This window comes from Zootoca vivipara, chromosome 1 (assembly GCF_965207765.1).
Source record: "Zootoca vivipara chromosome 1, rZooViv2.hap1.1, whole genome shotgun sequence".
Taxonomy (NCBI): Eukaryota; Metazoa; Chordata; class Lepidosauria; order Squamata; family Lacertidae; genus Zootoca; species Zootoca vivipara.
The window spans coordinates 50,558,121-50,584,978 of NC_142582.1; the positions used below are offsets into that span (position 1 = coordinate 50,558,121).

General features: G+C 45.1%; 2 protein-coding genes across 2 annotated transcripts; both read left to right on the forward strand.

Annotated features, from left to right (window-relative positions):
- Positions 1-1,690: 1,690 nt before the first annotated feature.
- On the forward strand, positions 1,691-13,481 carry LOC148687554 (dnaJ homolog subfamily B member 6-like). Its single transcript, XM_088663194.1, has 7 exons — positions 1,691-1,755; positions 4,912-5,021; positions 5,693-5,746; positions 7,455-7,565; positions 8,526-8,628; positions 12,001-12,071; positions 12,880-13,481. Exons 1-7 carry the CDS (start codon positions 1,691-1,693, stop codon positions 13,134-13,136), a joined length of 771 nt encoding a protein of 256 aa, XP_088519320.1. The 3' UTR covers positions 13,137-13,481.
- Positions 13,482-17,952: 4,471 nt separating this feature from the next.
- On the forward strand, positions 17,953-26,430 carry LOC118082318 (uncharacterized). Its single transcript, XM_088656498.1, has 4 exons — positions 17,953-18,077; positions 19,638-19,747; positions 21,393-21,443; positions 24,754-26,430. Exons 1-4 carry the CDS (start codon positions 17,953-17,955, stop codon positions 26,391-26,393), a joined length of 1,926 nt encoding a protein of 641 aa, XP_088512624.1. The 3' UTR covers positions 26,394-26,430.
- The last annotated feature ends 428 nt before the right edge of the window (positions 26,431-26,858 follow it).

A 26,858-nucleotide genomic window follows, 5' to 3' on the forward strand; every position in this document is an offset into this window, starting at 1 on the left:
AGAAGCACCCACTCTAGGAAGCTGTGCTTCGGTCCTCATGACTAGCATCATCTTGGAAGTACTTCTGTTGCCTGCCAGTGCCTTTCAAGCATGAGTGGGTGGGTGGGAATAAGAATTATGGATATAATAGTTCATAATTATGGATATCATAATTATGCAAGATCAGCAGCACGGGCCAAAGGGCATCCTTCTCTTTCTTCCTCCTCCATCCCATGTGTGGTTAAATTTATAATCTCCCAAAGTGAAAAATACAAAGAGATGACATCATAATCGGCTGGAGCATCCCATTGGCTGCTGCTGCTGCTAATCAGCAACGGAATTGGATGCTAGGTTGCTGCAGAGTTCCTTTCCCTGTCCCTTCCCATCTGGCAGCAACTGGGCCTGTGCAGGTGTGAACGGACACCTGCAAGACCTTAGAACTGTGCCCACCATGCAGCCAGGACAGTTCATTCTTTCACAATAAGGTAGGCCTGGTCAGGTTGCGAATGGGGTGGCGGTTTACAGCGGGTAGGTCACTGTGAGAAAAAGGAAACGTAGTAGAGCGGTGACGCTGTCCTTAAACAAAGAATGTTCTTTTACACTTGCCAAGAGCGGAGGTCTTTCCATTCTTCTGGGGCCCTTGATACTATTCCTTGGCAAAGACAAATCACATGGGGCTATGAGGTTCTGGTCCAGCCTGGCAGTTTTTTTCTGCTTCAGCTTTCAAAGTGAGTTGTACCAGTTAGAACCACACATACATCTCTAAATTCTAGAACTGGGGTGGAGAACCTGTGTGGCACTTCAGATATTGTATGACTCCAACTCCCACCATCCCTGTTTGACCATGCTGGCGACAGCTGAGCGCCCTGGAGTTCAGCATCTAAAGGGCTCCAGGTTCCCCCCTCCCTGCTCCAGATTAAACTTTTCACAGTAGATCAGCCGCTTATAGTTCATGGCAATGAAATTTTCTGAAATGGGTGATAGTTACACTAACGGGAATAGATCAACCAGCTTTCACACAGGAGCAAAACCTCTGGGATCATAGAAAACTGCCTTATACTGAGTCAGACCAATAGTCCATCTAGCTCCCTGTTGCATACACTGACTGGCAGCAACACGGCAGGGTTCCAGAGAGCGGACATTCTCAGGCCTACTTGGAGATGCCTGGGATTGAACTTTCCACGTGAAAAGCACAGGCTCTACCACTGAGCTGTGGCCCTTCCCTGCATAGCTACTGGCATTTTACGACACATTTAAGTCTATGGAGGTAAGGATACCAAGATAGCACAAACTAAGGGGGGGGGAGAGACAAACTAGAGTTGAACAGCTAAGAACCCTAATGCTTGTAGTTTTGCTACTATCTTCAGCTTATATAAAGGCAGTTTGGCGTTATATGAGTCTAGGAAAATGACAAAAATGTATAAAAGTATGTAGCTCTCCTTCTTCCACAACTGCCTTTTCTTTGTGATTTGGGAGATGCTAATGTACACCCCGCTGGTATAAGTTCTCTTCCATGTGCTGTAGGGTCAACTGTCCACACCACTGCCTTTTGCTACTCCGCATCGGGTTACCCAGCCTGGTGGACGGCCATGACCACCTCTAACCTCAGTTGAGAACCCACAGACATTGGTTGACACCCAGAGACAACACCTGGCTGCTTTTTCTGTGTTTACAACCTGCTCATTGGTTCTGCTGGAAACATCAATTCACCATGGTCGAGTACTATGAAGCTCTGGGTCTCCCCCAGAATGCTTCCTTGGATGACATTAAGAAAGCGTAAGTGCCTCTTCCCCATGTCCACCCCATTACCATCTTCCATGCTCTTAAGAGAGACGTTGCCCTCCCAGCCTCTCGGCCAATATGGGGTCTGGAGGGACCTTTCACCTCTTGCTATACTTTTGGTGTCAAGGAAGGAAGAGATAGTTGGGCTCTAGCACGATAGGTGCCGGTTATTTTTTTATTCTAGAGATCAGGCATCTGTTTAGGCACAGTCTAGGGGAGGCTGCAACATTTACTGTAACTGATTAATCAGCTAGATCAGATCAACAGCAGCAACAACAAAAATGATCGATGAAAAGCATGCCCTGCTAAATCAAGCAGCAGTTTTTTCAAAAAAAGAATATATTTTTTTAAAAAAACACAACTTAAAACAACAGCACCACACTAAATTTCAACCTCAACAAAAGAAAGATTCCCCTTTCTGTATTGCAAATCCTTTACTGAGCAAATCCCATTGTTCTGGGATTTTCTTAAAAAGGATGCCTACTGCAATGTTCACATACCTCACCTGAATCTGCTGAGAGTTCCTTTAATTAGGCGATAGCACTAGTACCCTGGTTCTATCTCTCACCATGAAAATTTGATACAAGGCTCACTAGGGTTTAGTCTCAGAACCTATTCCAATGTCAGGGCTAAAACCTTATGCAAGGATTCAGTTCCTGGCGCACCTCAGTCCTCCAAAACCTTGCCACCACTCTTCATCCCACCCCAGCCAGCATTTTCTACATGAAGCAGCTGCTTCACTCTGCTGAATTCCTTAGCCCAAACATCATAGCTGCCAAGTTATCCCTTTTTTAAAGGGATTTTCCATTATGCTGAATAGGCTTCCTCGCGAGAAAAGGGAAAACTTGGCAGCTATGATGCATTTGGAAGCCACGCTTCTTAATACTGTATATTACCACAAGAAAGAATAATACCACAGAATAGTCACATTTTGCTACCCTTGTACTACAGAATCTACTGCTAGACCGCTATATTATTAGGTTGCCTCCAGGGCCGTCTCAAGCATGTCGGGCGCCCTGGCGCCGTGGTGCGGAGATCGCTCCGGTGCCCCCGCCCTGGTGGGAGCGCACAGCACGGCTTCCACGCAGCTTTGCCACACGTCGCCCACCCTGCTGGCCCAGTGCCCTGGCGCACCGCGCCACCCAGCCTACCCCTAGAGCCAGCCCGGGTTGCCTCACTGTCTGATTTTTGGGCTGGTTCCCTGACTCCTCTTATGGGAGAGGCTTGCTGAGGGCAGGTGTCAGGGAGACTCCCTACAGGGAGCCTCCCCCCATCATCCTGACCAGCACTTCGCCCAGTGACAGCGCTAGCAGCGGGTCAGGGGGAAGTGGAATGGAGGTGGGAAGGCTCAGCGAGGCATCAGAGCCCCTACACCACTCTGACCAACAAGTGGAGGAGGGACGGCTCAGGGAGATGTAGGAGGCCAGGCACTGCCCCAACTGGCCAGGGGAAGAAGGGGCACCGCTCCTTCTGGCCCCCAAATTGAGGCACATGCCCAAACACAGGGTGAAGGGGTGGTGTTTCGGGGTGCCCAGATTATTATGGTCACCCTGAAGCCGACGGGCGCCATTCCTGGGTTCTGAGAGTGACTAGGAGGTCATGTTTTCTGCTATCTCTGCACTGTAAATAGTATGCACAGACAAAACGGACTTTACTCGGGAGTAGCCGCAACAACTCCCTGACAGCAGGTTTTATTTTATTTTATTTTTAGTGTGTCTGTATTTGTTGTATATATAATAAAACTCCACCAAACAGCATATAAATTTTCAGGATCCTCCAAGCATTTGCCAACATGTAATTTATGAGGGGTTTTTTCCAGCTAATACAAGACCCTTAAGGTTTTCCATTTGGGAGGCAAATAATAATAATAATAATAATAATAATAATATTTTTTGTATCCCGCCCTTCCCAGCCAAAGCCGGGCTCAGAGTGGCTAACAACAAGTAAAAATAGCACAGTGTACATAAAATCACACAGTCAATTAAAATCCATTCTAAAATCAATTCAGAATCAAATTAATAGGAACCATTGGGTTAGAGTTCTGTGAGGATTACAGAAGGAGAGAGTGGGTCAGACTTTGCCTTGGCCAAAGGCCTGGCGGAACAGCTCGGTCTTGGAGGCCCTGCGGAAAGATGTCAAGTCCCGCAGGGCCCTAGTCTCGGGACCATGGCCGAAAAAGCCCTGGCTCTGGTCGAGGCCAGCCTAACCTCCCTGTGGCCCGGGATCTCCAAGATGTTTTTATTTGAAGACCATAAGGCCCTCCGTGGGACATACCAGGAGAGGTGGTCCTATAGGTATGAGCGTCCTTGGTCGTATAGGGCTTTAAAGGTTAAAACCAGCACCTTATACCTGATCCTGTACTCCACCGGGAGCCAGTGCAGCTGGTATAGCACAGGGTGAATGTGATCCCGCGGCGAGGACCCCGTAAGGAGTCTTACCCCGGCATTCTGCACCCGCTGGAGTTTCTGGGTCAGTCTCAAGGGCAGCCCCACGTAGAGTGAGTTACAATAATCAAACCTGGAGGTGACTATCGCGTGTATTACAGTGGCTAGGTCAGGGTGAGAGAGGTAAGGAGCCAACTGCTTAGCTTGGCGGAGATGAAAAAATGCCACCTTTAAGTTCTGGCAGCCACCAAGATCCGTGTCAAAAGTTCCTGAGAGTTGAACTCTTTCAGCTGATAGTCCCACAGAATCTGTTGTGACGTTGGAATGGGATAGCTGACTTTTTTGGTCATTTCTTGATGACCTACCTACAGTACCTGTAGGAAGTCTTAGCATAGGTGCGAAAAGGTGTCTCTTTTCCCACAACAATTCTGAGAAGATTGTAATTTCATGTGGGCAATTCGCCCTGGTGTGTGGTGCCATCTATACAGGAGTTTCATAGAACACGCCCTCACATAAGCTGAGATAGACCGGTATGGTTTGGATGGCCATAGTGCATGCCATGAAGTAATGAGAAGCTTGCTGAGGGAAAGCTGAAGTCTTTTTTGCTTCTGGAAGAAATGGAGACTAGGGACAGGAGGAGTCTGCTCCCTTCCTTGCCCTGGTGTCAGGAAAAATACGGCTAACCATACACAAATCTGTAGTAGTAGAAATGGTCACAGGGATACTGACTTTTATCATCCATTGTGTTTTCTGGGGAACCATAAAGATACAGGAAGAAAGCTCTAAAGTGGCACCCAGATAAAAACACAGAAAACAAGCAATTTGCAGAACAGAGATTCAAGGAGATTTCAGAAGCCTATCAAGTACTTTCAGACAGTAAGTATTCTTTCTTCTTTCTTTCTTCTTTGGTAATCACTCGTAGCCGAGTAAGATTGTCTTCCATAAACACGATTTTAACAATGGTTAATCTGTCCTGGTCATTTTGTGGCAAAGATGCATTTTCAAGTTTCAAACTACATGCTATCGTTGGAAGAACACTGGCAGAAGCAGGGCTCCTCCAAATGGACTATTTATTGAGCATCCATCCAGATTTGCTTGCACAAAGCTTACACTGTGGTTAGACTATGTCTGGTCTTTATTGAGCATTTGTTCCAATTTGTTTATGGGACAGTTATATGGCAATTCTGCCCATGCATCATTTGATACACCTGTCCATTCCTCCTTCGTTCATCTCATACTTTTCAATGCAATTCCCCATCTCTCTCCTAACTGCAAAAAGTCCGGGTTTTTCTCAAGTGGATTTGTTGTGCTGGTAGAGTGATGGAGCCCTTTCATCTTTTTTAATCACACAAACCTAAAGTTCTTGTATGTGCTTGAATCCCTCCTGTGAAATGCTGACAGCCTATATGCGCCTACAGTGGTTTCTGCTTCCAGGTGATGCGCCTGTTATTCAAGATCCAGCATGGCATGCCAGATTGCTGTTAGAAACCACTGTCTCTGAGATTGGATGGCGGGTTGGTTGACTTCTTATTCTTTCTCCTTTTCAGAGAACAAACGTGACATCTATGACCGCTGGGGTAAGGATGGGCTACTGGGAAGAGGTAAGTGACAGACAGTCCAGGAAAAATCTTCTTCGTCACAGATGATAAGATGACTCAATTAGTGCCAGCGCCTTCTGTCAAGAGTTTGGGTGTAACCTTCGACGCCTCCCTTTCCAAGGAGGCGCAGGTTGCATCCACAGCAAAGGTGGCATTTTTCCATCTCCGCCGTATTAAGCAGTTGGTCCCTTACCTCTCTCGCCCTGATCTGGCCACAGTGATCCATGCGACGGTCACCTCCAGGCTTGATTATTGTAACTCGCTCTACGCGGGGCTGCCCTTAAAACTGACCCAGAAACTCCAGCAGGTGCAGAATGCCGCGGCGAGGCTCCTTACGGGGTCCCGGCCGTGGGATCACATTCATCCAGTGCTTTACCAGCTGCACTGGCTCCCGGTGGAGTACAGGATCAGGTTTAAGGTGCTGGTTTTGACCTTTAAAGCCCTATGCGGCTTGGGACCCTTGTACCTACGGGACCGCCTCTCCTGGTATGCCCCGCGGAGGACCTTAAGGTCCACAAACAACAATACTTTGGAGATCCCCAGCCATAAGATGGCTAGATTGGCCTCTACTAGAGCCAGGGCCTTTTCAGTATTGGCCCCAACTTGGTGGAACGCTCTTTCCCAGGAGACCAGGGCCCTGCAGGATTTGTCATCTTTCCGCAGGGCCTGCAAGACAGAGCTGTTCCGCCTGGCCTTTGGGTTGGACTTAGCCTGACTCCTGTGTTTTCCTCCCTCATGGCCTGGATTTATGGACTACTTGAAATGAGGCTGCATTTTAAATTTTAATACTGTATTTTAATCTGTATTTTAATTAATTGTTTTTATGTTTTATTGTGGTTTTGTTGGTGTGAGCCGCCCTGAGCCCGGTTTTTGACTGGGGAGGGCGGGGTATAAATTATTATTATTATTATTATTATTATTATTATTATTATTATTATTATTATATAAATCAGGGATGGGTAACCTGTAGCCCTTGGTTAGACTCCAGATACCATGGCCTGGATTTATGGACTACTTGAAATGAGACTGCATTTTAAATTTTAATACTGTATTTTAATTAATTGTTTTTATGTTTTATTGTGGTTTTGTTGGTGTGAGCCGCCCTGAGCCTGGTTTTTGACTGGGGAGGGCGGGGTATAAATTATTATTATTATTATTATTATTATTATTATTATTATTATTATTATTATTATTATATAAATCAGGGATGGGTAACCTGTAGCCCTTGGTTAGACTCCAGATACCATCGCCCCTAGCAAATATGGTCAAGGATTAGGGGAGTTGTAGTTCAGCAACATATGAAGGGACAAAAGTTCCCCACTCCAACATTAAATTAAACTGTCCTGACTGTACTTGCTCATGGCGAGCTCATCTGCTGAGGTTCAAAGCGGGTTGTATACAGCAATGCCCTATAACAGGCATCCCCAAACTTTGGCCCTTCAGATGTTTTGGACTACAATTCCCATCTTCCCTGACCACTGGTCCTGTTAGCTAGGGATCATGGGAGTTGTAGGCCAAAACATCTGGAGGGCCACAGTTTGGAGATGCGTGCCCTATAACAATCTTCATCCTTCTGGGTTTTTCCATTCTGGTTCCAGGGCACCTAGCTATGGGGGAAGGAATTACTATTTTGACAACTTCCAGGTCCATCATCTCATCAAATATCCAGCGTACCTGGCTTTGACATATCTTTCCTTTTAACTATTTTCAGGTAGACCTGGGGCATCAGCTAGGACCAACGTGAGCCCTGATTATATGTTCCACTTCCGCAGTGCCCATGATGTCTTCAGGGACTTCTTTGGAGGACGGGACCCTTTCTTTGGTAAGTGGTGATTCCTCTCAAGAGGACTGGAAGGTACCTAAAAGTCAATTGGTCTAATTCCCTGCCTGTCAACTCACATAATCTCTCTGGCCTACAACCTGCCAAAGGAAAGAAGGGGTGCTATATAAGAGGTGTTTCTGGAGAAATAGTTTCAGGTGACTCAAGAAAGAGAGCCAAGACACACATGGTTGTTGTTGTTTAGTCGTTTAGTCGTGTCCGACTCTTCGTGACCCCATGGACCAGAGCACGCCAGGCACTCCTGTCTTCCACTGCCTCCCGCAGTTTGGTCAAACTCATGTTCGTAGCTTCCAGAACACTGTCCAACCATCTCGTCCTCTGTCGTCCCCTTCTCCTAGTGCCCTCAATCTTTCCCAACATCAGGGTCTTTTCCAGGGAGTCTTCTCTTCTCATGAGGTGGCCAATGGTAGAACCAGGCAAAATATCAATCTCACTCCAAGTAACCAGCTGTCAAGGCTGGAGACAGAGGCAGGTCAGCACTAAAATACAGTAATCAGGTGTCTGTTTTCAGTGAATTTGACTCTTTATTCAAGGAAATGAACATACACTTGGCCTAGTGGCCTCAGCAACACCAGTGGGTCTTGCCCCTATGCAGTTTACCAGGATGGAAGGTTCACCCTTTCTATGGCTTTTTCTCTCCTGGATGTTTCCCAAGCTGTCTCAAACTGCCTGATGGGAAAACTACTCCAAATGCCAGGCCCAGGAGAGCTGAAGGTCCACTGAAGTAGTGTAAGTGCTGATCTACCAGCAGAGAGGTCCTTTCTATTTGGGATGATGCTTATTCCCCTGCTCCAAAGGAGCTCCTGGCATGCTGGTAGAAAACTCCACCAAAGTAGATGGAGAGCTGCTGGTGGTCAGTAGACAATACTGCGTTCCCACCTGCGTATCTCTTGGCTCTCATCCCAAGTACCTGAGGCCTGATGTTGCCATCTTGTTTTTCAGGAGATGGAATGCCATTTGGTGCATGTGCTGGTGGAGGAAATGGGTTCTGCTTCTACTCCTCCTCAACTGATTTCGTCAACGGCAAGCAGATCACAACCAAAAGGTGAGGGTGGCTTCCTTAGGGTGACCAGTTTCCTCGATAGAACTGTTCCTGTGCCTTGAACAGCAACTTGGCATGTATCCGTGTGTCAGTCTGTTCTTGAAGGTACTTGAATAGGACAAATAAAATGCTGGCAAGCATTGGCACTCAGGGAAGAGAACAAGAAGATCTATTGTGGGTTGTGGCAGGAGGAGGAGAAGGGGCAAGCCATAGCAAGGGCAGGTGTCAGGGTAGGGTATCATTGGGCTACCACCAAGGCCCACATCTCTTCTGGGGGCCCATTGCCCAGTCTCTGGAGCCACTGAGGCTTGCTCCTCTTCCTTGCTATTGTGGCCTGTTCACTAAACCCTCTACAACACGGGTGTCAAACACAAGGCCCGGGGGCCAAATCCGGCCCGCCAGACCTCGTCATGTGGCCCCCCGAGCGCCCCAGCCAGCGGGACCCAGCAGTGGGACCTTGCTGCTGAAGCGCCGCGCCAACAAAGCGCCGACAAACAGCTGGGGCCGGGGAAATGCTTTTTGCCCCTGGGTCCCTTCACGCTCTTTTCTGGCGCTGAATCAAGGCGGCGACCCTCCCCTTCCCTTTCTTCCTTCTTCTCTCTTGTTCTTATTCTTTCTTTCCCTCTCCTTCCTTCCTTCTTTATCTCTGTCTTCTCTCCCTCTTTCTTTTTCTTTCCTTCTTTATTCCTTCTTTCCTACTCTTCTTTCTCTCACCTCTTTCCTTCCTCTCTCCCTCCTGCTCCCTCTTTTCTTTCTTTCTTTCTTTCTTTCTTTCTTTCTTTCTTTCTTTCTTTCTTTCTTTCTTCCTTCCTTCCGTCCTTCCGTCCTTCCGTCCTTCCCAACTTTCTTCCTCTCCCTCATTCTTATTCTTTCTTTCCCTCTACTTCCTTCCATCTTTCTCCCTTTCCGTCTTCTCTCCCTCTTTCTTTTTCTTTCCTTCTTTATTCCCTTCCTTATTTCCTACTCTTCTTTCTCTCCCCTCTTTCCTTGCTTCCTCTCTCCCTCCCACTCCCTCTTTCCTTCCTTCCTTCCTTCCTTCCTTCCTTCCTTCCTTCCTTCCTTCCTTCCTTCCTTCCTTCCTTCCTTCCTTCCTTCCTCCCTCCCTCCCTCCCTCCCTCCCTCCCTCCCTCCCTCCCTCCCTCCCTCCCTTCCTCCCTCCCTCCCTCCCCTCCCCTCCCTCTCATCAGAAACATAGGATGCTGCTTTATACTTCTGGCCCTTAAACCCTGGAACCAGGAGAGCAGCTCCAGTGAGTCAACCTCAGCCAGTCCCTTTGGTGAAGGGTGGTGGCTCACTGGCAGAACATCTGTCCTGCATGCAGAAGGACCCCAGCATCTCCAGGTACTAGTAGCTCTGCAAAGGTCCTGCATGAAACCCTAGCGAGCCTCCACCACCCAGTGCAGTTACCAAAAATCATTTTTCAATAAATTGTACAATAATTGTACATTTGAATATCTACTTGCCATTATTCTGACTATGTTTCTGCTAGTTATTACTTACATTATTACAAAAAACAGTAATAATTGAATGCAGTGACAATAATTTATGATAATAAAGAGTGGACACATAGTCCTACAGATACAACTGGCCCTTTGAGGGAGACCAAACTGCTGATGCGGCCCCCGATGAATTTGAGTTTGACACCCCTGCTCTACAAGTATGCTGTGACAGGAGGAAGGAGATGGAACAGCAGCTTCCTCTTCATCATGGTTTCCCAAACTTGGGTCTCTAGGTACTTTTAGACTATAATTCCCCATAAGCCTTGACCACTGTTCCTGCTAATTAGAGATGATGGGCGTTGTAGTTAAAAAACAACTGGAGAACCAAGTTTTAGAAACCCTGCTGTGGACAAATGATCAGGGTGGGCCCAGAGGGAGAGAACTAAGTGGGCAACAGTGACTTGGTGAGGAGGGGGGCTCACTGAGGGATCCTCAGTGAGCCCCCCTCACCCAAGGGGTCACCAGAACCTGGAGCCACCACTCGCCACAGACTTACGGGCTGTATAAACCTAGCCTGTGAATTGGGAGAGTGCAGAATTCAAATCTGACATTTCACTGTTGTAATTCTTCCTTTTGACCACCATGACCATATTAATTAGGGACACGGGTGGCGCTGTGGGTTAAACCACAGAGCCTAGGACTTGCCAATCAGAAGGTCGGCGGTTCGAATCCCCACGACGGGGTGAGCTCCCGTTGCTTGGTCCCTGCCCCTGCCAACCTAGCAGTTCGAAGGCACGTCAAAGTGCAAGTAGATAAATAGGTACCAGTACCACTCCGGCGGGAAGGTAAACGGCATTTCCGTGTGCTGCTCTGGTTTGCTTGAAGTGGCTTTGTCATGCTGGCCACATTACCTGGAAGCTGTACGCCGGCTCCCTCGGCCAACAGAGCGAGATGAGTGCCGCAACCCCAGAGTCGGTCACGACTGGACCTAATGGACCTTTACCTTTACAATAATAATAATAATAATAATAATAATAATAATAATAATAATAATTTATTATTTATACCCCGCCCATCTGGCTGGGTTTCCCCAGCCACTCTGGGCGGCTTACAACAGAAAAATGAAATAAAATAATCTATTAACATTAAAAGCCTCCCTAAACAGGGCTGCCATATTAATTATGTGCATTTTTGTTTTTTTTTAAATACTATGCAACTGCTGGTTTTTGGAGTGAGAGATATATTTAACAACTTTTGAGAGGGAATGATATAAATATTAATTAACTACCCAGGTTCAGATTTGATTTCTGCTCTTGAAGACAGGATGTTTATGGTGTGTGTGTGAGAGAGAGACATACAAACACAAAAAACAATGTACCTGTTTCACTTTAATACATAATTCTTGTACAACCCATTTAACCATACATTCAAATATTTTTATTTTAGAGCAGTGTTACATACATTGAAATTAATTTTAATATAAAATAATAATTAAAAAGGTACATAAAATATAGTATAAACTTATAAATTACACTTATAAATGATAACAGCATTTATTGGCATTTTCTAGGCCGCACCTGGGAAAAGTAACATCACATATGTAGCCAGGTTTTTAGTCACACAAACCTTTCTTAGATGTGAAAGCAGCTGACTCTCCCACCAAGGTTCACTTCTTCCTACAACCAGTTGTCAGCTTATAGGGCAGGGATGGAGAATCAGTGGCCCTCCAGATGCTGTTAGACTCCATCCTCATCAGCCCCAGCCAACATGGCCAATGGTTGTTGCTGGTGGTGGGAGTTGTAGTTCAGCATCATCTGGAGGGTACCCATTTCTCATCCCTGGTATGGGAGGCCAATTGGATTTGATTAACCCAGAAGGAGTTTGGTTTTCTCCTCTGCTGGCAGAGTAACTTATTCAGCATTTCTCTCCTTCCCAGGATTGTTGAGGATGGACAGGAGCGAGTAGAAGTTGAAGAGGATGGAGAGCTTAAATCTGTTATTGTTAATGGTAAGGTTCAGAAGTAGAGAACGGACTTTTTAAGAAAGCCTTAGGTCCTGTGTGGGTTAGATGTCCTGTGGGTGCCCCAGTGCTCACAGCCAGCATGTTATGGAAAGCAGGTTTAAGCTATGTGGAGAGACACAGACAAGACAGTCTTGCAGTTTCACGGATGCGATGTCCGATCCTACTGACTTTGTTTGGTGCTGATATATCTAACCCAGTGGTTTTCAACCAGTGTGCCGTGGCACCCTGGGGTGTCTTGGATGATGGTCAGGGGTGCTGCAGGCAACACTGGCCTCTGTCCCTCTTTCCTTCCTTTCTTCCTATGATGCTCTCTCACATCTCTGCCTGCCAAAGGCTTTCACAGCTGTTTATTGCAGCAGCCCTGGGCAGTGGCGAAGCTACCTGCCTGCGGAGTATTTGCAGGAGCAGCGTACATCCAGGGGCATGGCTGACGTGCGTCCCAGGGGGCATGGCACGTGTCCCAGGGGGACGTGGTGCACCACCCGCGGGGTGTGTGCCACATGCTGGGGGGGTGCACGGCAAGTGGGCCGCGTCCCGGGGCGTGCGTGGTTTGCGGTGCGCAGGACTGGGTGTGTGCGGCGAGTGGCAAGCATCTCAGGGGGCAGGGGCGGCCACAATGTCACCCCTGCATGGCACCCAGGGCGGGCCACCCCCCCCCCTGCCCAGAGCACAGCTGCCCAGAGGACAGGACAGGAGAGACGGCTGGGGAACACTCAATGTAGTTGTTTAAGAGAGCCGTGGACTCAAAAAGGTTGAAAAGCTCTGGTCTAACCTGTCTCGCCCTTTCTTGCAGGTGTGCCCATTGAGAGAGCATCCATTAGAGAAGCTGGAGGGCCCAACAGATACAGGTCCGCACCTCAGTTCAGCTACCATGATGACTCTGATTCTGAACCCATCTATGAGGTGCGCACCATCAGGCGCCTGTTCCCCAACCAAAGGAATAAAGGCTACAGAGCAGGAAATATGTCCCCGGCAGAAGACACAGACAGCGAGTCTCATGATGAGTTCCAGACTGAGGATGACGATGAATCCCATATCCCTGAGTTCTAGCAGCACGATGCACATGAATTAAATCCCATATATTGGTGGCAAGTCGGGAGGAACTTGTTGCCACATGTGCCTGATACAAATACACTGAAGACACTGATAAGAAGAAGTAGGTGCAAAAATGGATCCTGGGTGGAGCTAGGCAGCTGCTGAGTGGGGAGAGGCTGGCTGCCAAGAAACATATCATGACAACAAGGAGGGATGGGCAGAAGGAAGAGGGGGGGGGCAATGAAGTAGTGAATGCAACCCCTCAGGCAGAGAAGAAACAGTCCCTTGCCGAAGGGAATAGCTTCACTCTCACAAGTCACCAATTGACTCCACTATGGTTGAAGAAGACTCAGGCAGAAACATGTCCTCTAAGTCTACTTGCTTACCAGTATAGTGAGAACTGAAAATTATGGGATCCATTAGGACGGAGGTTAGCAAAGGGCAATGGGCTGTTTAATAAAGGCTGGGAACAGTGATGTTCATTTCCATTTTCTTTTCTGGTCAGGCATGGAGGAGATACTTTTGTTCCTCAAGATAAAAGAATGCAGTGTGGTCAAGATTTCTCTGGCTCTGGGGCCTACAGCCTTGTGGTGGGGGCTGCCTCAGAGATGTGATACATCTTCATTCGCAGATCTAGTTCTTTAAATGGCAATGTTGAGAAGAGGTCACACTAGGTCACTTTCCAAGCAAACCTTTATCTGGCAGTTTTTAGCTGCTTGACTTTCTTCAGCTTTGATGCTGTCTGGCCAATTGCAGCATGCACCCTACAGATACTTTATGGGTTTTCCAGAGTCATTATCCATGGCAATAAAGACAACAATAATTCAGGACATGAAGAGACATTGGTCTCTGTAGAGGGTGTTTACTATGGTCCACAAAAATGTGTAGAGAAAGAGTGGCTAACTTGTGGGCCTCTATATGATGTTGGACTCCAACAGCTCCAGCCAGCATAGCCCATGGGTCAAGTATAGGAATGGGAAGAAATTGGATTTAGTTCTCATTTAAAGGCAAATTTATCAAAAATATACTTTCTGAAACAATATCAGAACCAAAACACAACCATCCTTTGAAATTTGCTCATATCAAAATCAACACTTCTCCCACCAAACATTGTTTACAAAAATGCATATAGTACCATATTAGATAAAAAGTGTGCATAAAAAAAGAATATATTAGGGAAAATAACATGCAGAAATGCATTGTACTGGGAGAAACTGCATACATAAATGTGTTCATTGAGAGAAATTTTTATGAGGATTTTCAAAAGTTAAACGAAGATTGCTGTAGAAATGTGCAAAACCAACTTTAAGATTGGAAAAAAGGAGAAACTGAAAGAAATTTGACAGATCCTTCCATCCATAATCAAGGATGATTGAGGTTGGAGTTCAACAGCATTTGGAGGGGCAGAGTCTGGTCCTTGTGGCTCCCTTCTGGAATTCCTGGTTTAGCAGGATCACCTGTATCTTAAGGAAATGGATTAGTATCAGAGCTGAAATAGCTTGTTTGTTAGGAACACTCTTGTCTGAGTGTCAGTTGTTCAGTTTGGGGGGCTGTACAGAAAGCAGGGTTTGCAGCACAAAACCCAGCACACCACTTTGGTACCAGTTTGGAGTCAATAGGATGTGATTGGGTTTTGGGGTGTCCTTGTGGCCCCCGGTTTTTGGTACTGGTTTGGAGTCGACTGGACAAGGTTGGATTTTTTGGCATCAACTTGTGACCCCATTTTGCTTTGTCAATTACTTATTTGGGGGCCGTGGCACAAAACGTGGGGTTCGCAGCACAAAACGGCACAAAACTTTGGCATCAGTTTGAGGGCATCTGGAATTTCAGGGTTGCATGTTAATGAAGCTCTCTCAAACCACTGTTGGAGGTGACCGTGAAATATGATTCTCCTCCTCTTTAGCAACTCCATTACAACCAGCAGCGCTACTGTGTTTTACGGTTGTTGTACAACTGCAATAGGTACCTATCAGCACCAGTTACATGGATTACATGGGACACACTCCCCACCTCTGTGTCCAAGTAGTTTGAGGCATTTTTATATGGGTTACTTTTGCCTTGCCTTGCCTTTTTAAAAAAAGACTATTTAATGCTAACCTCTCAGACCAAATGGGCTGCAAGAGTGACACGCAACTTGGGGGCCACACAGTGAATTAAATTTCCATATCATAAATTAAAGTGTTCACAATATAGTTAATATTATCTTAATATGCACTATTAATGAATTTAATTAAATATATCTATTTAAATAGAAACTTAATACATTTCATTAAACACACAATATATTCACAACATGAATTTATTAAACAGATTTAAAACACAAACACATGTATGCACTTTCAGTGGGATGTCTGAGCTGGAGAATCCTTTGCAAATTGATCGATGTCTGCCGTGGTTGGTTTTTGACATCTGCAGGCAACTCTCAAGTGAATTAGCTGCCAGGTTGCTTTGAGTTTTGGAATTTAATGAAGTTCATGTTTGAAAATGCTTGAAGTTAAGCCCCATCACATTTCTGAATAACTATATTGGTTACAAAATGAATATCAGTCAATGAACGCTGCTTCTCGCCATCTTTGCCATGGCATCTTGCTACTTGGAATTGGTCTATGGATAGATAGCCACCTGAGTTGTTGACAAATTTATTGCAGGCTTAAATGTGGAGGCTACACCATTTCATTTATGGGCTGTGGCATGTCTATTTGGGCTGTTACAGCTGGTGCGTATTTATGAGGTTCTGCCTAAGAGTCAGGATGCCCTGGAGCTTATACCATACTTCCTACTGCCTGTTGCCAGCCAACCACAAATCATGAGTGCAAGTTGCAGAGCCCCTGACATCACAATCAAGCTCCTCTTTTCTTACCCCGGGCAGCAGCTCTGAGTGACTAGGGCTCTGCCTACATGGAAAATGAAGATACCAAAGGATGTGTCAATCATCAGGAAAAATCCTTTGAGACTGTGAGGTAGGGTCTGGGTTTCAGCTGTTCAGATACTTAGTGGAACTACTCACCAAGCCTTCATCTTGGGTTGACTAGCTCATTTTATGCCACCTGAAAACAATTGCCTTTGATACATAAGGCCAGGGTCACTGATGTGCTAACTATTGTTGGTTCAAGGGGAAAAAATAGGTATAAAAGGAGAATTTCTGGATGCCAAGCTCTACGTTTTGGGCAAATACTCTTTGGTGAGAGAACCACAGCAGAGATTTAAAATCACAAAATATGCAGCAAAGTGAAATGTGGATGTATAGCCTGTCAGACCTTTAAAATATGCCCTTGTGAGTTCCAAAACTTCCAAAGACCACATGTTTGGTAAGTTAAGATTGGTTTACTTACAAATTCTTCAAAGATCTGGTTCATGTACTTTTCCCATCCAGCATTCGGGAAAAAGTTGCACAGGCATTAAAACTTGTCAGTTACAGAGGTGAAAGTTCCTAAATTATTGGTATAGGAGCTCAAAGAGTGGCTTGTGAGAGCTATGCAGCTAAGCTGTAGCAACCAAGTTAGCCTTTTCACTCGCTGAGCTTCTCAGAAAGACTGAAGGGGAACAAAGGCTTGATTACCTAGTCCCTCCCACAGTGAACTAAACTTGGCAGGACAGCTTACTCTATACTCTATGGTCTTAACTCCTTCATGCATTAATTAGACTTATGTATGTTGGTTATATGAGGCTGGTTATCCCACAAGTATGGCATAGGCTTGGGCCCTAATCATGTCAAAGGGTCATTTTAAAGCAGCCTTCCACCAGCTAGTGCTCGCCGGACGTTGCTGGACTCCAGTATTCCCATCCCTGACCACTGAGTTAGAACTCATCAGCATTTGGAGGGTATCAGCTAGAGAACTCTGTTTTAAAGCAACATTTCAGTTCAGTGAAGTGTAAGCATCTTGTTGCTTGCTCTGGTGGCATAAAATATTCGCTGCTTATAAATGTGCGGCTAATTTGACAGTGAAGAAAACTATAGCACAGCACTTACCCTCTGAGGGACTATGTCATTTCTTAGGCCACACTCATACCGTACATTTACAGCACTAATATACCACTTTAACATTATGGCTTCTCCCAAAGAATCCTAGGAACTGTAGTTTGTTAAGGGTGCTGAGAGTAATTAAGAGACCTCTATTCCCTTCACAGAGCTTCAATTGCTAGAGTGGTTTTACAACCAATTCTTCTTCCCAGGGAACTCCTAAATTGTAGCTATGAAGTGGTATGATACTGATTGAAATGTATACTCTGTTTCTACTGTGTTTCCTGTAGTAATGCACGTAGGGTTGCCAGACTCAATAGAGGACAGGACTTCTGTGCCTTTAATTGCCCTGCTCTCTTTTGAGTCTGGAAACCTTAGAGAAACCAGCAGACCCTTTGTTTAATTTCCAAGCAAAGGGCCTGCTGGTTTCTCTTTAAGGTTTCCGGACTCAAGAGAGAGCAGGGCAATTAAAGGCACAGAAGTCCCCACCCTAAATGCATGTGGCCCTGAAAGGCAAAGACTAATTCTCAGATGCACCCAGCTGAGGTTTAAATCAATGGCTTTTTAATTTTACTTGTATACCGCTTTTTTACATTCCTATGCACAAGGCAGTTTAAAACCATAGCTATGATAAACAGCAAAGATCACACATCCTATAACAGTCCGATCTGATGCAAATAATTCTTAATTAAAAACACATGCATAAAAACAAACTTAAACCAATTAAAATAATTGGCTTTGATCCAAGATCCAAGCTAGTTTTATAGTTTATAAACTAATGTCAAGACAGTAAGGCCGCTCTTTCCGCCTAGTTCTGCTTTCTATTCTGCAGGGCCAGGTATTTACGGCATCTCCCTGTCTCTACCCTGCATGGGTCAGCCAAGACACCCCAGTGTCCCTCCAAGTCTCTCAACAGGACAGACAAAAGATGACAAGGACTATTATGAAGTCCTGGGCATTCCCCAGGGTGCAACGCATCACGACATTAAAATGGCGTAAGTCAGCCTTCAGAGCATTCATTTCGCCCGAGGAACCGCCAGCCTTGAGGCTGCCCTGTCTAGCTCACAGCCTCCATTCTTCCCTCCTCATCCCCAGCATCACATTTAGTCTTCAAGAGACTTTCCTACCGAAGCCAATAGGATTCGTTTTCAAGCCTAATTGATTTCTTTTCAAGCCAGAGTCACAGCTAGGGAGGGGAAAGTTAATCTTCCCCCTTGCAAAAAATGCCTTTGCGCCATACTTATTTAGGCTGGAGAAACCCTTCTGTTGGCTCCAGTAGGAAGGTTTCGTGAGGCCTAAATGCAGCTAGGGAAGGGGGAGGCTACATTGTGTGTATAGGACAGAGAGGAGGGGGAGAATGGATGAATGAATGAATGGGTTGTGTGGATGAGATAGCAAAAGAGTATGTGCTGTTTTGAAAAGAGAAGCCAGCATTGAATCCTGAGTCACCTATTATGAACACAAGTATACTTATACAGTGGTACCTTGGGTTACGAACGCGATCCGTTCTGGGTCGCAGTTCGTAACCCGAAAAGTTCGTAACCCGAAAAGGGCCCGAACCACCGTTTCGCGCATGCGCAAAGCGCTATTTTAGCTATTTTCATGCTTTGCGCATGCGCAAAGCGCGCTCGACGCTTGTGCGCACGCACGCGCGGCGAAAACACTTCCGGGGGTGCGCAGTTCGTAACCCGAGTTGTTCGCAACCCGAGTTGTTCGCAACCCGAGGTACGACTGTATATACTTTTAATGGCTAGGAATGGGGATTTGTTATGTTGGGGCAATGAGGAAGCACTGAATTCTAATACCTTCAGAAGTCAATGAAGTAAGCATTTTTCCTTCTTTAAGGTTGGCAATGTGTTTGATTTTGAGTTGCAGAAATATATTCATATATATATATATATATATATATATATATATATATATATATATGCCCAGGTGATTAACGGGTGGTCCCAAGCAGACTGTTTCCAGAGAGTCAGGAGTTTTGCACATATTTCTCACCCAGTCAGGTAGATGCCATCTTACATCCTTTGTGCAATAAATACCGTGTTTCTTCGAAAATAAGACACAGTGTTATATTTATTTTTACTCAAAAAAACAACACTATGGCTTATTTTCAGGGGATGTCTTATTTTTTTCCTCCTCCTTCCGCGGCCGGCATTGCTGCTGCGCCTATCACTATGTCTTATTTTCGGGGTATGGCTTATATTCCTTGAATGCTTAAAAACGCTGCTAGGGCTTATTTTATGGCTACGTCTTAAAATAGGGGAAACAGGGTAGCACCTACATAACCCACCTGTGAGGAAGGGGTACAGGGTGATAAGTAGCAAGGAGCACTACAGTACTCTTGTACAACAAACCTGGTTCTATTTGTAGAATTTTGCTGTTTAAAAAAAGTGATGGGGAAAGCACTGGGAAGTGGGAGATAATCACCACTTGGCAGAGTGGTATAACCTCTGCACAATTTTTGTGCAAACAAATCAGGATGACTTGCTCAAAAAATAAACAGGCCTCCTGGAACCTAATTCTTTACATCCTTTCTTTTAACTGAACAGGTACAGAGCAAAACTGAAGAAGTGGCATCCTGATAAAAACCCAGATAACAAAAAGGAAGCTGAAGAGAAGTCCAAGGAGATAATGGAAGCCTACAAAGCGCTGTCAAACAGTAAGGGCTCAGACTCCTAGACCCTTCTGCTCTTCTCACTTCACTGGTGCCTTGGTTTCCCAATGAAACACAAGTTGATCCTAGTTGCTGATCAGCAAGAGAGTGAGGGAGAGAGTCTTTTCAACCTGTGCTATGCACTGAAGCAATCCTGGTTAGAAATCCACACCAGTAAACGTCAGTCTTTTCCCACCTGAAAAGCATCTTTAACCCCAACCTGCAGCATGGGACCCACATTTATTTTATTTTCTAACATATATATTCCCCTTCTCCTTCTCTCTCTGGATCTATTGACAATGCTTTAAAAGTCTACAGCAGGCATCCCCAAACTGCGGCCCTCCAGATGTTTTGGCCTACAACTCCCATGATCCCTAGCTAACAGGACCAGTGGTCGGGGAAGATGGGAATTCTAGTCCAAAACATCTGGAGGGCCAAAGTTTGGGGATGCCTGGTCTACAGGCTTAACCGTCTTCTCCCGAACCCGGGGAAATGCAGTTCTGGGTGGGAACCAGCTGGTGATAGATCTCTCTTAGCACCTGTGCCAAACTGCAATCCCCAAGCTTGCAGGGGGAGAGGCAAACAACAAGTTATAACTAGTACAGAAATCGCACCAATATTTAGAGTAGATATATACCCACACTTTTTTCTCTGCCTGCTCCCAGGCCCCTATCTTTCTACTTTTCTTTTTCTTTTGAAGCAAACGTTGTGATGCCATTGCTATGACCCACCTTATGTCAGACTGGTCCAAACCCAATAGATAAAGAACAGCAGTCTACACACATCTCCTGACAGCCTGGAGGCATCACCTTCTTTGTTTATATGCACAGGAGGCTGATGTCCCATTTGTGCCTCAACATTGCCATCTTCCTTTTGGGAAATTGCTTTGGGATGCTCTTCTGAAGTAGTGGAGCTATGGGGAAACATGCAGTTTCACCACCAGTCCATGTCCTATTAGTAGGTGCCTAGAGCTTCTCTCCTGCAATATGCCTTCTTCTTTAGACAGCTGCCAGGATCTCTGCACATTTTCATAGCTCCCTATGCTGCTGCAATTAACTATAACTAGGGACAGGGGCATAAATTTGCTTCAGCTTGCATTTTAATGCGACTCTACCTTGTTCATGCTTCCCAAACCAAAACGCAAGCCAAAATGCAGCTCTCCAAAATTCACACTTACCTGAATTTTGCAATCCAGTTCTTAAAACAAACAAAAAACAAACACCTGTGTATACATTAGAGGAAAGTAAAAATGCATATAGCAAAAACAACACACAAAAATGATTCATGTTAAGAGAAAATACCTTGCAAAAGCTAGGCAGAATTGCATACAGATATTAGAAGAAATGATGGTGAATTTTCACGTAGACTTTTAAAAAAATGCAAACTGGTGCAGGAATGTGGTGAATTGAATTTAAAGATGGAAAAACTAAAAAAGGGGAGAGAAACGGAAACTGGCAGGTTTGTTTATCCCTAACTGTAAGCTTCTTAAAAAGCTGGTTAGTCACTGGGGGTGGGGTGGGGATACAATAAGTTTCAGTTTTATATATGCCTTGAGCCTAGAGGGGTGGTAGTTTTCCAAATCCTGAATCAAGCGATTGCAGCTGGCTGCAGCAGGGCTGGAGAACTTTCAGGTCTATCTTCTGCCTTTCAGCAAACAAGCATAACCTGGATTGCTCCCTCCAGGACAGACAGAATGAAAAAGGTGAGTGATTTCACAATTCAGTCTCACGTGCCTGAGAGGAAATGGAGAAAGCCACAATTAGGAGTCTCTCTGTGGAGTTCTTCCTGATCCGCAGAGCTGCAACCACTGGCCAAAGAACATGCGATGAGTAATGTGTGGCAGCAGTGACCTGCCTTTCCACCTTGCCCCGGTAATATTTAGCTAAATATGGGTGCTGCTTGCAGGGATGAAGAAATTAAGAGTGTGATAATGGCACTTCTTCTTTAATTACAAGTTACCAGGGAGACCAAGATCAGCAACAGCCACTTGTTCCTTGTAACGTGTTTGGGACCCAAGGCAGTGGAAGAGAAAGAGTGAAACAGCTTTCTAATTGGATCCAGCTTTGACTTAACCCCACTGAGGTTGTCAGCTCAGCTGACCTGCATTGAATCCTGGGTCAGCCAGCCAGAGGCCACACAATTAATATAAGAATGCTGTTTGCCTCTGGTTGACCTGGCAGACAGAGATCAGATTGAGCACAATCAAAATCATTATCTGATGCATGACAGAAAGTGCTGTATTGACATGCTGGGTGTTCGCTGGCTAGCTCAGTTGTGGGTGCCTTATTCCTGCCCACTACTCTGTTTCAGGTTTATAACCTACTTCAAAGCATGTCATGTACTTTTTAATTTTCATAGCTTTTCAGCTCTCAGTAACCTGCACTGCTTAGCCTTTTGCGCTTAGCTACTCCGTGGAACTTCCCTTGACAACTGTTCCAAAGCTGTAGCTTGTGCAGAATGTGTTGCCTGACTTTTTATAACCTTGGAGCCACAATTCAAGTGCTGGTTCGACCTATAGAAGAGCTAAAAAGCTGGTATCTGGCATATCTTATAAACAGTTTCCACCCCCTCCTGCATAATTATTGTTGGCTGTCTTCCCAGTAGTGTCCTCCATCCAACAATAGGCCAGACGCACACAGCGCCATTTGTAGTTGCTGCTCCCCAGAACCTTTCCCTCTGGGATTTGAACAATTAGAGATGGGAAGTGCTATTTGGAGTGAAGCAGGCATCAACAACTAGGAGATGTTAATGAGCAGTGTCAGGTATATCTGCATATATTAGTTAGAATTTATTTTTAGTTTTAAAACATGTGCACTGAATGTTTCCAAACATGTTTGAAGTCTAAAAAAAAAAGGGGGGGGGAGAACCCATTGGCTAACAACACACTTTCTCAGTCAGCTCCTTATGCTTGAAATTTCAACTCCTTCATGGAGAACCAATTACTTAGCTGGCCAGAAGGTTGCTTAAGCAGGTGTTTGCCCAAACTTGCTTTCCAATTAAGGGTATAAACTGCTTTTGAGAACTAGCATTGCCGCAGCTCTTCTGCCTGCCCTGCAGCCTGACAGTCTGGGTGGGAGGTGAGTCAGGCAGAATGAGGTAGCATCACTAAAGCTGTAGGGATGCCTGACCAGCCAGAGGATAAAGGCACGACTGATGGTGCATCTGAAGCAGGTTAAAGAGAAAGCAGGAGAGACTGGAAGCTAGCAGAGGAGGATAATGGATGCAACTCGGAAGGAAGGAGCTAAAGTAGGAGGCAAGGGAGAGGAGGAAGACGAGGAAGACAGAGAAGGTGGAGAAAGCAAAGGCAGTATAGAAACAGAGAAGGAAAGGGTCAAAGGGTTCCCTTAGAGGAGCAGGATACAAGGGGTAGAAGTGGGTGGAGTTATAGAGCATAATGCCCCAGTAGTGAGTTAGAAAACAGGAGAAGGAAGAGTAGAGGTTGGTAAGATCCCACCACTACAAAAACCATTGGGGTTAATAGGAAAAGTTAACTGTTAGAATAAATTTAACCACCATGATATATTGATGAACCAGTCATCCATTGTTATTTAATCTTTCTTGTCTTCTATTGCTTGTATTGTCATATATGTTAATTCAATGATCCATCTATCTATGAATGAGCAGAGAACAACTTGGGTCTAATGATGCTAAGAGCCCTGACCACTTCAGAATAATGGGCTCACCAGGTGGTCTCTAAGAGATACCCTGGGGTATCTGAAGACCCTTGGGGACTTATAGGAAATATGCTGTGGTTCACACATGAGCTTTGCTGATTTTTGCCTTAAAGTAAGATGGAAGTGCTGAGTATTCCAGGCCACTAACTGAACTGTCCTTTAAATAAACTGTGGCAAATAGTCTCACTTCAAAACCCATTTTTGCATCCATTTTGATTGGTTCCGGAAACACTAGAACAAGCCCTATAAGATACGGTAATTTACCTCGCCCCAAAGCATCACAATTAAAGTTGTTAAAATGGAAATCAAATACATCTTTCTGTTTTTGTAACATCCTTCAAAGGTAGCCCAGACCTGTGTGTCAAAGTAGCACATCACTATTCCCCATTTCCTATCTTGCAACGAAATGCTTTTGTCTCCTTTTAGGAGAAAATATTGAATTAGCCTGACTTAATCAAACCACCTGTATAGATTATTTGAACAAGTTGTGTTCACAGCAATGCTATTTTATAACTTATACTTTTATTATGCTCAGATGTGAGCCAAACACATTTTTGTACAAGTTAGGTTTTTATAATATATCTATGTAACTTCCATCCAGATACACTTAAAAAAAGAAAGAAACTGTATTTGATGTAGTTCTATTAGATGTTGCTAAAATTATTTTGCTTTGATGATAATAAGCTATGTTTAATCAACATTGTTGCAGAAGTTGCATTGTATATACTTTGGGCATATGATTATCAGATCCTTTCAAGAAGTTAGATATTTTGTGGAATGCAGTCTTGTTGTTCTTTGATAATGGAGAAAGATTAGAAAAATGCATCTCTTTCAAAGGAAGTTGGGTATAAGTATCTTTCTGATATATTAAATTGTGACATGCTTTTAATTTCACTTATCTTCTTTTCTGAAATGCTTAAGTTCTACTAACTGAAGGAAATGTATTTGTTATGCGCCTGAAGATTCATCCTTGAATATTAAATTTTCTGTGTGCTTATAAGAAAGGGGACTTATCCCCCCTTTATCATGGCGGTTGTTGCAGAGGAAACCAAGGTGAAAAACCTAACTGTCAGACTACAGCAGGCATCTCCAAACTGCGGCCTTCCAGATGTTTTGGCCTACAACTCCCATGATCCCTAGCTAACAGGACCAGTGGTCAGGGATGATGGGAATTGTAGTCCAAAACATCTGGAGGGCCAAAGTTTGGGAATGCCTGGACTACAGTCTGACAGACTACAGACTACAGACAACTGTTTCCACTACATAGAAATCAGGCTTAGATTTGTCCTGTGAACAGAGCAAAATTGTCACAAGACTTAAAAACTTGGTTTATTGCAGGTGTGATGCCTGCCCATGAGGAACACAAGAGTAACACGGTAGATGAGAAAGACCACACCAAACCAGACAAACCAAGTTCTCAGGATGACGAGTTGAGTGTGGAGAATGATAAGAGTTCTTGTTCTGAGTATGATGACTCAACATTTGAGTCTGATGATGAGTCATCGGGTTCAGAGCATTATTCCACCTTGAACTCTGATGAGTCTAATGAATCCAGTTCTGAGTCCAGTTCTGAACGTAGCAGGTCAAGCTCCAAATCCAGTGAATCAAATTCAGAGTCAGATTCCGAGTCCAATGATCAAAGTCAGAAGCCTAACAAGCCCCTTCCTTTGCATCCACGTAGAAAGTCTCACAAAAGACACCGGGCAAAGCTTAACCAATTGCCTCCTGAGAAAAATGATTTTCCAGTCGGGAAGGGTAAGCAGCTCCAGGATGGGAGAAAGAGATTGCAGACTAGGGATAAAAACCTGCCTGCTGAGAACAGCGCATTGCACACTAGGAGCAGCAAGTCTGGTAAAGAAGCTCTTGTGGAGAATAGCGAGAGCAACAATGGGAAGAGGAAAGCCCCAACTGAGAAGAATGGGGCCTATGCAGAAAAGGCCAGGCAACAGAGCGAAGATTGGGAGACCCATACGGGGAAGGCTAAGTTTACTAAGATAAAAACTGAGCTGCATTGTGAGAGTAAGCTTCATATAGGGAAAACGAAACAACGGCATGAGAAGTCAGAGCCAAACACCAAGAACAAGCTTCGGAATGGGGAAGCTGATGCCCCCCCTGGAAAGCATGAGATGCAAACTGAGAAATCTTCAGTACAGAAACATAGATCCCATCCAGGATGTGAACCTGATCATGGGACAGAGCAGGGTGCTGGGCAGAAGGAACAATCCGACAAACAGGAGCCACGTATTGGACACCTGAGGAACACTAGGAGGAAAACCTCACCAATCAAAAGTAAGGAGATGTCAGGGAGGATGAATAAGTTGATATCGCCAAAGTTGAAAGATGGAAAAGCAATACGTTCCCAAAAGGGTGAGCTGCAGGCTGGAGAAAACAAGACACACACCGGGAAGAGCAAGGCGAATGTCCAAAAGAGGGTACTGAATGATGAGAGGAGCAGGATGAAAGTCCAGAAAAATGAGTTGCATGCTGTGAAGAACAACGTGGCAGTCCAGAAGAAGCAGCTGAATGCTGGGAAAAGCAAGGTGCAGGTCCAAAACAGTGTTTGGGCAGGTAACAAAGCAGCCCCCCAGCCCACTGAGAGCACTGTGCCTGCCTATACATGGAAGGTGCCAGCTACCGTTTGGCTTAGTCCAGCAGAAAATGCAGCAAGGTTTCTCTTCTGTGGGGCCCCCGAGTTCTCTGGTGCTGGCCAAGCACCACTTCCGGCTAAAAGAAAACCACGTGGAACAAATCAGGCCATGCAAGGAAACCAGTGGGAAAATATCCAAGCCTGGAATAGAATAAACCAATTAAATCCAAGGAAGAGCTTGCTTCTTCCACATATTGATGCTCCAACTCATAATGGAAAGACTTGGCCTCCATATTTAACTAGCCAAGGGGAAATTTTTGACCCAAATGCCCCATCTTCCTGCCCGCGATGCTCCCAATGCTGGTGCAAGCTCTTTAACGACAACCTGTGAGTGCGGATAAGTGCTGGGCACCGCAAGGAGTGAGTGTTTGAGAGTACAATAAAGGAAGGGTCAGGAACCCAAATTTTATTTGTTCATACTTGTTGCTTGCTCTTATGTTATACAGTGTTTTAGGACTCCAGACATAGACCAGATGAAAAAACTTCAGGCAGCAAAGTTTCAAAGTTCTAAGAACAATTTTATTGTTTCTGTCAGACAAAAGCAATAAGGTGCAGCGAGAATAAAGCTTCTCTACTTGCACAAAAACCATCTGCATGTACAGAGTATTAAATACAATTTCATACAGTAAAGGTCTGCCCCTTACCCGACCCTCTGCAGTATCCCTTTAACCAATCAGCTGCCTTCTTAGTTTTAAGCTGCATTGCTGTTTTGCTCCCCCAGGGGGTGCTGAATAACTATTATTGTATCTAACTAGCTGACAGTTACCTACTCAAGCGCAGCTATACATCGCTTTGC

Excerpts from the sequence above, each read along its gene's own strand:
- LOC118082318 (XM_088656498.1), top strand. The coding sequence starts at position 17,953 with ATGGGTCAGCCAAGACACCCCAGTGTCCCTCCAAGTCTCTCAACAGGA. Across the intron at positions 18,078-19,637 it reads CATCACGACATTAAAATGGC|GTACAGAGCAAAACTGAAGA; the intron begins GTAAGTCAGCCT and ends TTAACTGAACAG. Across the intron at positions 19,748-21,392 it reads CTACAAAGCGCTGTCAAACA|CAAACAAGCATAACCTGGAT; the intron begins GTAAGGGCTCAG and ends TCTGCCTTTCAG.
- LOC148687554 (XM_088663194.1), top strand. The coding sequence starts at position 1,691 with ATGGTCGAGTACTATGAAGCTCTGGGTCTCCCCCAGAATGCTTCCTTG. Across the intron at positions 5,747-7,454 it reads GGATGGGCTACTGGGAAGAG|GTAGACCTGGGGCATCAGCT; the intron begins GTAAGTGACAGA and ends AACTATTTTCAG. Across the intron at positions 12,072-12,879 it reads TAAATCTGTTATTGTTAATG|GTGTGCCCATTGAGAGAGCA; the intron begins GTAAGGTTCAGA and ends CCTTTCTTGCAG.